The 11,091-nt window shown below is 42.5% G+C and overlaps 1 protein-coding gene across 1 annotated transcript; it reads left to right on the forward strand.

Moving 5' to 3' along the window:
* The first annotated feature begins 1,622 nt into the window (after nucleotides 1-1,622).
* LOC145389771 (chymotrypsinogen A-like) lies at nucleotides 1,623-10,194 on the forward strand. Its single transcript, XM_080264936.1, has 2 exons — nucleotides 1,623-1,915; nucleotides 9,306-10,194. The coding sequence occupies exons 1-2, from the start codon at nucleotides 1,731-1,733 to the stop codon at nucleotides 10,102-10,104; spliced, it is 984 nt and encodes a 327-aa protein (XP_080121062.1). The 5' UTR covers nucleotides 1,623-1,730; the 3' UTR covers nucleotides 10,105-10,194.
* Nucleotides 10,195-11,091: the final 897 nt, after the last annotated feature.

Here is an 11,091-nt window from a genome sequence, read left to right on the forward strand (position 1 = left end):
TCATCCAGTCTTTGATCGTCCCAGCAGGAATGTTGGGATCCGGGGCTAGGTTACTTTGTTCAGACATTAAAGACAAGAGTCATCAATCGTTCGCTTCTGAGTGGCCTTATGTAAGCACCGAGATTCTACCAACCCTAGGACGTAAACCTTTGTGGGCCACATACGGTTAGAGCACCTTTATCTTTCACTCGTAAGAGGTAGTTTTTCATTATATTCAAGCTCTCTCCACTCATTTTCATTCAGGATACAGGAGATTTTCAATCTGGTGGGGCTAGATGTAAGCTTCAATAACTCTGTCACAACTATGAGTTTTAATGAAACTGAAGGAAATCGTCTGGGAAAAGAAAGGTTAAAATGCAAAATATGAATGGAATGAGGAGCTTATTCAATCACCACGTATATATATATATATATATATATATATATATATATATATATATATATATATTTATATATATATATATATATATATATATATAGATATATATATATATATATATATATATATATATATATATATATATATATATATATATATGAGTGTGACGTGAAACGGATGGATTTAGACAACCAACCCTCAGACGTAAACCCTTATGAGCTAAAACCTTAACCCATACGTATATAACATCTATTTAAGCTCACACGTAAAAAGGTAAATTTTAATGAGGGTGACGTGACAGCTGTGGGGTTGCGGAGTTAAAACATTAGTGACGTAGAGTGAACACTTGTTGCTGCAGTTTATAGGAGAGAGAGAGAGAGAGAGAGAGAGAGAGAGAGGGGGGGGGTTAAAGGTGTATGTATGTGTGCACAGGTGTTGAGCCTTACCTGCACTCAGTCTGGCACCATCAATACCTTCATTAGAATCTTTGTACACCGAACCAACACACATTCACACACCAAAAGCTGAAAATCTATTAAAACCTCTGTGGTGTAATTAGTGAAATGTGTGCGAATAACGGGACAGGAAATACGAGTACTATATTACTGACACCGGAGTGGGACGAATAGGCAATGATATAAAGTAGGTTATGACCCAGGTGTGGCACTGTCCGAACACACTCAACGTTAGTGAAGTATGTGAAAAATGTCAGGGAGGAAAACTGTACCGTTCTGGGGAGAATAGACCCTAATATAAGAACTGTCATGACCGATTTTGCGCCAATCTGAAACGCATTGAACTTTAGTGAAATCGAACTCCAGTGAAATGTGCACGAATGACTGAGAGAAACTTGTAAATTATGAGTACCGGTGTAGGGCGAGCTGACACTAATATACGGAGTGTCATGACATATTTTGCGCCAGTTCTAAACGCACCTCCGACTCGTGTTGACGATGTTAAGGCTATATCAATGTGTTTTGGTGGCGATGGCGGGGGTTGTGGTAGAGGTTAATATCTTACCAGCGGATGCCAAGATTTTATCAGCGGATGCCAAGATCTTACCAGGGGAAGAAGCCAAGCTCTTACCAAGGGATGAGGCTGCTAAGATCTTACCTGGGGAAGAAGCCAAAATCTTACCAGAGGAGGAGGCTAAGATTCAACCACGCTCTTTCTCGTGCGGGACAAGCTCTGTGACCTTACAAGCGGGCCAGTCCGTTCCCTTAACCTCCCTAACTATCCCTACGCCTATCCCAGCCCACTATACTGCCGCTGGGTAGCTCAGGCACCCATAAACACAGTTATACGCGTCTACTGCCCAATTTTCAACGTTTACAGCAGTCCCCTGTGCCAGATGGACCGTTTGACCATATCCCAGAATGGCTTGGACAATCTCAGCGACGGGATCTCCTACTGTGGGGGCGGATACATTGATGTCACCCTGAATTCAAACCGTTTCGTGGCCACCTTCATCACTAGCGTCAAAATATTCCCCTACAGAAACAATGGATTCTCCTGTATTCTGACGGCCATGGCGAGGTACTGTACTTGTATATGTCCTTTGCCTCAGTTGTATATATGACTTTTTTTCATACAAGATGGTGCATTGCATAACCCTCCTCTTCCACTGCACCGAGAGATTTATTGCACTTTGTGGGGACGGCTTATTCAACGTTATCAACGTTTAGTGTGGATTATCTCTCCATTTTCTAATTTCACTGTGACACACGCCCACACCAACATACTCAGCTGCCCCTGCAACACACAAGATACCGTGAAATGCATAAATCATTGAACCCTATTGTACACAGCATAGCAGGCTTCGTAACATCTCTACCTAAGCGATTTTATCTGCATCTTATACATCAATATCCCTTGAGGGGATATTTTCCCGCATCTGGTCAGGTCAGGTGCGGGTAAGGGGATGGGTCCACTATGATGTGGCAGGGGTAAACCAACTCCTCTGTCGGGCCCTGCTGAGGATGTCGCTGCTTAAACTGCGCAGTTGACTCTCGTGCGGTGTGGTGCGGTGAGGATCTGTCCCTTCTTCCCTTGGGGCTATGATACGAGTTAATGTGAGTGTTTAGATGAGTAACTACCCCCGCTAATACCAATACACCAGTCCTGTATGAGACAGCCCTAGCATGTATTCAATATGGACGGTAGGTGTTAGCGCCGAAATGGTGACATGTAGAGGTGTATGGTAAGCAGGAGGACTACTGGGCCTTGGGAGCAGGCTGTGAAGCCTATGTACAGGGTCGGACACATTAAAAAAAAATATATATATATATGAGTGTGTGGTCCTGTCTGGGCTACCTGCCTATCCTTGAGGGAAGCAGCCTAGGTATATAGATAGATAGATCCTCTTGTGTATTGTTGGTGCAAATTATGTCGATATTAAACGACATGAATACCATACGCGATGATGATAAGGTGTAATATGCAAAATAAATCGTAGAGAAAAGGGTGCTACGAAGCCTCCAGTGCTGCTCAGAATCCAGCCCTTAATTTTGTATACAGTACAGGATGGTCCGTAAATAGCGCTCTACTAGAAACTCCTTTGGCTCAGTCTGCTAGTCTTGGCCAAGTGTGACAATGAGAGTAGGAAGTGAATACATTATGCAGAGCAGGCATTGACAATGACACTGACTGAGCCGTGCCCGTAACGCACGAGAGATGGCCAGAGGGAGTAAATGAGGAGAGTTATATATTGTCTGTCTATAGCCATACGCCTTAATACCGTAAGGGATGGCCACAAACAAATCGCCTCCATGTCGCCCTGTTTCCTGCCCTCCGCCTAACTCATAACCCCACCCCCTCTCTCTCTCATATACTTCTCCACTTCATTCCCCCATCTCATCCTCGGTCTCCCCACCTCTCTCGTCCCCTCCACCTAGCTCACATACACTCTCCTTGTTAGTCTCTCACTCACCTTCCTCTCCACCCTGTATTCTGGCGCTGGAGAGAGACACCTTCACGTGGTGGCATCGGTATGACCTTAGTCCACCATCCTCCTCTCGGAGGTTAGAGAGGGAACTGAGGGGGACCAGTATACCCGAGCAACATCTCCCTCCTCCCCTTCGGTATCACCACATGAAGGCGTCTCTCTCCAGAAAATAGATACAGCCTTCATCAACCCATTCACTGCTAAATATCCTTCCAAAGCTGAAAACAATCCTTTAATGGTAACAAGGGTAGGATAGACATGTAACTAAGTATCAGGGCCCTTCTGTTAATGACCTGCCCCATGGTATGGTGCCAGGTGTGGTGTGGGAAGGTGATTTGGTGTGGTGTGTGAGAGGGCGGTGTGGTGTGTTGTAAGGTGTGGTGTGTAGTGGGAGGGCGATTTTGTGTGGTATATGAGATGGTGGTGTGGTGTGTTGTGAGGCGTGGTGTGGTGTGGTGTGGGAATATCGATGAGAGTAGTTTATCGTAGTTTACCATTGCTCACCGCTGCTGCCAGTATCGATGGAAGTCGCCGTAGACAGACGTAGAGAGATAGGGAGGTTGGTTGTAAATTGTCCAAGTACCACCATTATAAGGTCGTGAGGCGTCGTATGGCTCGAACTTGCCGTTGCTTAGTAAAATGATGTGCCGTCGACTAGAGTGAAAAGGTACGCCTCTCTTTCTCACCTTCTCCCTTTGTGTATCACAAGCGAGGTGAGTTACAGAGCACTCTTGGGTTACGGAGTTAATTGTACACAGTTATATCGACGCGTGATTGACAACGTAACGTAGCGTGATGGCAAAACCTCCTAGCTAACCCCATCTCTGTCTTCCGCCCTTGATCGTATTTTTGGGCCCTCTCTAACCTCTTCTCTCAGGCTGTCTCTCAGGTTCTCTAATCTTCCTACACGTGATTTGGGACTTATATCCCCCTCTGGCTTCCAGCTAAAGTGTGTGGGCATACGTGTGCGCACGAATGTGTGCGCGCGCGCGCGTGTCTGTGTGTGTGTGTGTGTGTGTGTGTGTGTGTGTGTGTGTGTGTGTGTGTGTGTGTGTGTGTGTGTCGGTCATGTTTCCGGCACATGATCAGAGCTGTTTGGCATTCCTGATTAGTCCGGGACAACCAGATTGTGGATATACATTATGTGGATTGACATTCCTACTGAGAAGCTGTGTATGTCTCCTGCAGACACTACATCCTGCACATTGTGATATGAGATATATACTAGTGCCTATATAATGCCTACATATTGGTGATTTTGTGTGATGTGTGACAGGGTGGTATGGCGTGTTGTGAGCTGTGGTGTGGTGTGCGAAGGTGATTTTGTGTGGCATGAGAGGGTGGTGTGGTGTGTGGTGAGGTGTGATGTGGTGTGCGGAGGTGATTTTGTGTGGTGTGTGACAGGGTAGTATGGTGTGTTGTGAGGTGTGATGCAGGCTTGGTTCCACGTACAAGTACTTGTGCTTGTACTTGGACTTTACAAAATTTTGAGTACTTGTACTTGTATTTCCACTTAAGTACAAAATTTTGAGTATTTGTACTTGAGATTTTAAAAATCAGTGTACTTGTACTTGGGCCAAATGTACTTGAAAAATCAAGTACTTTTAAGTACTTTTCCAAGTACAGTACAGTAATAATCATATAAGGTACATTTCATAAGTACAATGTAATTAAAAAACAATAACTGATTTAACTATGACATTAAGCAAATTATAATAAGTTTTTTAGTTGTACTGTTTGCTTTACTAAACAGTATGTCTGTCAATTATTAAATACTAGTGGTAATTCTATTATTTCCATTGTAGCTACTACTGTAGGGTAGTAGTACTATCTGGCAACTCTGGTGCACACACTTCAAGACTGAACAGGCAACAACATGTAGACTTTCTTCCTGTCTGCAACCTGGTCACTACTGTAGTTTAGTCTTTCAGTAGCCACCATTTATAGCACTACGAGTGGCATCATGGCATCACCTAAGGATTCAGGCATATGGAGCCACTGGAAATTACCAGGATATACTACTGGAACATTCAAGACAGTCTGCAAGCAGTGTGATATTGATATATCAAGCTCCAAAAATGTTACATCCAACCTTTACAAACATATGAAAGTAAGCACAGCTTGCTAAGGTTAACAAGTAGTATTAGTAATAGTAGCACCAACACCCCCGCCAACTAAAAGAAGAATTTGTATAATACCCAATGAGTAATCCAGCTTCCTTCTATGCACATGGGGCAGACAAAAAGTAAGCCCGCCTGCAGCCGGCTTTTATTTTATTTTCTAGGTGTTTTTCAAAGTTTTAGGGAGTTTTTAACAATATTAAATTCTAAAATAATATTGTAGGACTTCCAATGACTTTCGCAGACGAGTTTACCCTTTCACTGCCTCTACTTTCTTACATGCACGAGGTTCAACCTGTTTTTCACTCCCCAGCTGTATTTTTTATAAATTTGATATTATCTACATCATTTTTAAGACCGGCGAGGGGGTGGGGCGACAGCCCCAAGGTTAGGTTAGGTTGTCAGATTAGGTTAATGACAATAAAGTTGTCAGATATATATATATATATATATATATATATATATATATATATATATATATATATATATATATATATATACATATATATATATATATATATATATATATATATATATATATATATATATATATATATATATATATATATATATATATATATATACTGTATATGTGCATCTTAATAGTTATTTTTCCCTTTGTTTCAGCGGAAACACAGTGCTTTATATGAGAGGAAAGTCAGCACTCGTGTCAACACTACTGGGACTAGCCAGTCAACCACGGAATGCTTTGTTACAGTGTCAGACCCAAAGAAATGTGCGACACACGATGCTCGTCAAAAGTAACTTGATGATGCACTAGTGCTCTTTGTGGCATGTGATCTTGTGCCTTTTTCTGTTGTAGACAGCCCTTACTTTAGTGGTTTACTTATTGCAGCTGACCCTCGCTATCAGATGCCAACACGCCAGGATTCCCCGATACCACTACTGACACAAATGATGACACTGACTTGGAAGATGATGATCTTGATGATTTTGATGGTGCTGATTCTGCTGAACTGTTTGAAGAATTAGCAACTGAGCATAACTCCTGCTTTGCTCATACATTGCAGTTGGTGGTAAAAGATAGCCTAAAAGATGCAGGACACTTAAATATTACACTCAGCAAAGCATCAAAATTGGTATCTTTTGTGCATAGGTCAACAATAGCCACAGATCAGGTTGTGCCACTCGCTGGAATTCACAGGTGAAGATGATCAGATCTGTTTTGCGAGGGCCAGAAGAAAAGCTAAGTAGTTTGGATGGTGCCCCAACCCTTGGAGCATATGATCAAAATATTCTTCAAGATGTGCTAGAAATTTTTGAACCATTTGAGGAGGTCACTGACTGTGCCCAACGACAGAACTCTGTTTCCTCAAGTCTAGTTATTCCTTGTGTACGGGGGCTCAAGTTTCACCTAGAGCAGATGCAGTCAAAGTATAATAGTGCTCTGGTATTTGAACTGAGGAAGTCAGTACAGAAACACCTACAGCTGAATGAAGATCGAAAAATATATTAACTGGCAACCATATTTGAACCAAGGTTTAAAATGGATTGATGTTCTGAAGAGGAGGAAAAGGCGAACCTGAAGTCCTCTGTCATAACTACAGCACAGTTTATGGCCAAAGAAGCTACAGTTCCTGCAAGTATGAATCCCGGCACAGAACTTCCAGAAGATAATCCAGGGCCCAGTTCAGGGAATTCTGAACCAAAGAGGAAGAACTGTTAAGTTTTATGGCCACCCCAGCTCAACAATCAACAGCTGTAACAGAGGTGCAGGAGTCCATTAATACTGAAATTCAAAGATACCTGAGTCAGCCATGCATTTCTGATGAAAGGGATGTAGCCTACTAGTATACTGAAAGGAGCACATGGAGACATTTCCAACTCTAGCAAAGATGGCACAAAAATACCTATCTGTCTCTGCTTCTTCTGCACCTGTGGAAAGGATCTTCAGCATCGCTGGAAAAATCTTCCTCCCGCACAGATATCAGCTTGCAGACAAGAATTTTGAGTCTATGATGTTTGTGAAATCCAGTGATAAGTCCTACAGGTAGCTAGTACAGTATTGGTAATGGTATCAGTACTTTGAAAAGCAAATTTGGATGACCAGTTAACTCTTACGTGCCTGGTGTATCCAGCTGAATGCCACTACCCATGGGGGCGGGGAGGGTTTTTAATAAAAAGTTGAGAAATTTTCATGTGTTACTATCTATAAGCATTGAAATTAACTGGATATTGTACTGTACATATTCCAAGATTGACTTTCATATTGAACACCAACGATGACCTGACCACCATTTTGTGTTGAGGTTTTGTCATATGGCCACTGGCGTGGCTAACTGCACTTTGGCCTATAAATACAAATTTGTCAGAACACGGCTCAGCAAACTGTTTTAAGACATAAAGAGTTTGGTCAAATGTGGATTTTTGGTGTTCAAACAAGGCAAATAAATGTGTGATAACCTGCCCTGTAACAAGTTGCAAACTTTAACTTCTGTAATTGACAGTTTTAGAGCAACCACAAACGTTTCACAATGTGGGCATTAAATGCACCATCCACCTGGACCTCTCACAGGTTGAGCTTAGTACAGTATTTGTTAATGTTTAATTTTCCGACATTATTGCTTACTAGGCAAATCATTAAATTCAAACTAAGGAAATTATAATTTGCTTGCATATTTTTCTAAACTGCAAGTATCACACTTCTCGTTTATAGCGCAAATCTATTTTGTATTATTAAAATTTGTATTATCAGTTAAACTAGAAAATTGACTAGAATTTGTCTCATTACCTTTACCTGCGAGTTGGCCCACTTCTGATCACCTTCACTCACAAAGCCCTATGGGCATCTCTTGCCGCCCTGTAGGTAGATCTTCACCTCCCTTAGGCGCTGTGGGCCGAGGTTCACTGTCTAAAATCTGAGAACTACACAGATAGGTACTTTTGGGGGGGGCTTAACTCTATTCATTTTAGTAAGATCACTGTATTATATTACCATAATATGCTTCTTCACTAGATATTTGTTACTGAAATTGAAATAAACATGTCTATAAAAAATAATAGATAATCTGTTGAAATGTACTTTTACTTAAGTACACTGTCAAGCACTTGGACTTAAGTACTAGGCAAATCTTCTGTACTTGTACTTTTCTTCAGTACTTGTACTTGTTCACAAGTACTGGCACATGTACTTGGACCCATGCCTGGTGTAATGTGTGGTGGGAGGGTGATATTGTGTGGTGTGGTATGTTGTGAGAGTGGTATGGTGTGTGGTGTGGAATGGTATGGTGTGTGGTGTGGCGTTGTTTGGTGTGTTGTGGTGTGTTGGGTGGTGTGGTGTGGTGTGGTATGATGTATGGTGTAGTGTGGTGTGGTGTATGGTGTGGTGTGGTGTGGTGTGGTGTGGTGTGGTATGGTTTGGTGTGATGTGTGTGGTTTGGTGTGGTGTGGTGTGGTGTACTTGGCTAAAGTTGCTGAAGTCTACAGGGGTGAAGCACATCATGTCTGAAGCATGCTAGTGCGTGACAGAGGGACGGGGTAGTTCCTTAAGATTCATCCCCATCTAAAAAATACATCAGTGCATTGAGTGTGTTTTTTTTTTTTTTTTTTTTCAGTCAGTGCGTATTTTTCACTTAGACAACCACTAGTCGGTTTGTCTTCATCGAACAGAACTGGGGCACTCCCACAAATTGCATGCTAATTTGTGGTTGCATGAAATTCTGAGTTATGAGGTAGGAATGAGTCTCCCTGGTTGCTGGTTAAATCAACTGACTACACGCGGCCATCAGCTGCGCTGCAAGGGGCTAGGGACGTTCGTCAGGTTAGAATAAACACGTTGTAGTTGGCCTGTCTGCTACCTACAACTCTCCAGGTATTAACTAAGTCTTCTGTAATTCCTCAGATCAGGCACCACTCGTCCCCGACCTCCTACGTCTTCGCCACAGACAGGGCAGTGCGGCCTGAAAAATCCATCCAGGATTGTAAACGGCCAGGATGCTGGGCAGAACGAGTGGCCGTGGCAGGCAGCCGTTCGCAACAAGGTGATCAACGCGCTATTTTGCGGCGGAGTGCTGATTGCCGATCGCTGGGTAGTGACGGCTGCCCACTGCGCTGCACACTACCCCATGGATCAGATCTACGTCACACTTGGAGACCATTGGAGAGACCCGACCAGACCGACACGGTACACCATTACAGCGCAGGTCTCCAAAGTCATCATACACGAGGCCTACGACAGGCAGACGGTGAACAACGACATAGCTCTCCTGGAACTGAGTGAGGCAGTGACCTACAGTAACGGCGTGAAACCAATCTGCCTGCCCTGTTCCGTCACACCACAGAAACTCGAGGGACAGAACGGGATCGTAACTGGCTGGGGTGCGACGTCCTCTGGAGGATCATTCAGCGAGGTGCTACAGGAGGTGGAGCTTCCCCTGATGTTCACTGCAGACTGCCAAGGCTACCTAGGGAACGTCGTGACCTCAAACATGATCTGCACCTACAAGCACAACCACGATGCCTGCCAAGGAGATTCTGGAGGTCCTCTGGCTTGGAAGGGAGAAGACGGGAGGTATTATCTCGTGGGGGTTGTGTCCTGGGGCTACGGTTGCGCCGGTGTGGACACTCCCGGGGTATATGCTAAGGTCACCCACTACCTCGCCTGGATTCAGATAAAGACGGGTATCACTGTATGTCCGTAGAGCCATAACTTACCAGCAACCACATACAGACGTGAGCTAAAGGTTGTATTCTAAGTTGCTTTGGAGATTCCACAACCCTTCTTTCCGAGCAATTATTTCACACATATACACCTTAGCACCGTCTGGTTGCATCTGAGATTTAGTAGCATCTCTTCCTCGGCTACCTGTTTGCATATTACAACTTAATATCGTCTTGTATGCTATTAATGTAAAATATGTTGATATAACGACTATATAAATAACAGAGAAGCGAATCTTAGGTATAAAAAGCAAACTAAGCCGCTCAAGAATATGTGCCAGAGATGGGATGGGCACCTATGAAGTAAAAAGGGAATATGGCACGATAACTTACTACTGCATCAAACATAATAGTTGTATATGTAGGTATAGATACTGATTTCATCCTTTTGGCTATGTATGGTTTCTCTTAATAAAATAGTCTGGAAATAGAAGTAACAAAACATCTAACTTTGGCCATCAGAGTACCAGCACCACACAATATGATACAATCTCAGTGTACATTTGTGCAGAACACCGTTATAATGTACAGGAAAATAAATATCAATTGTTCATCGTGTATCATTTTCTAACGACTTTAGTACCGTAGTTTATTTTGGTTTGGTCTATTTATCTATTTATTTTTTTATTTACTTTGTACTGCCTCCTGATCATCTGATTCAGTTCTAAAGCAACCTAGATTCAATCCCTTCACTGAAATGTTTTTTTTAACATACGATTATTCTTGCTATCCTCAGACGATTTTATTAGACGGTTGTTTTTGTTTTTTTATTCTAGACAAGAGAGCTATCAAACTGAAGGGATTTGATATAGCCTTCAGTAACTCAATTTCCTACCAGAAGTCCTTCATAAGTTAAATAAAATCAACTGGTGGTAGCAGGAGTAGGCTAAAAACAGATGTCATTAAATAATAATAATAATAATAATAATAATAATAATAATAATAATAATAATATCGGTGGTAATAGT

The sequence above is a fragment of the Coenobita brevimanus genome, unplaced genomic scaffold, assembly GCF_032717465.1.
Source record: "Coenobita brevimanus isolate Jiangsu-jjx unplaced genomic scaffold, ASM3271746v2 jjx.HiC_scaffold_2059, whole genome shotgun sequence".
NCBI lineage: Eukaryota > Metazoa > Arthropoda > Malacostraca > Decapoda > Coenobitidae > Coenobita > Coenobita brevimanus.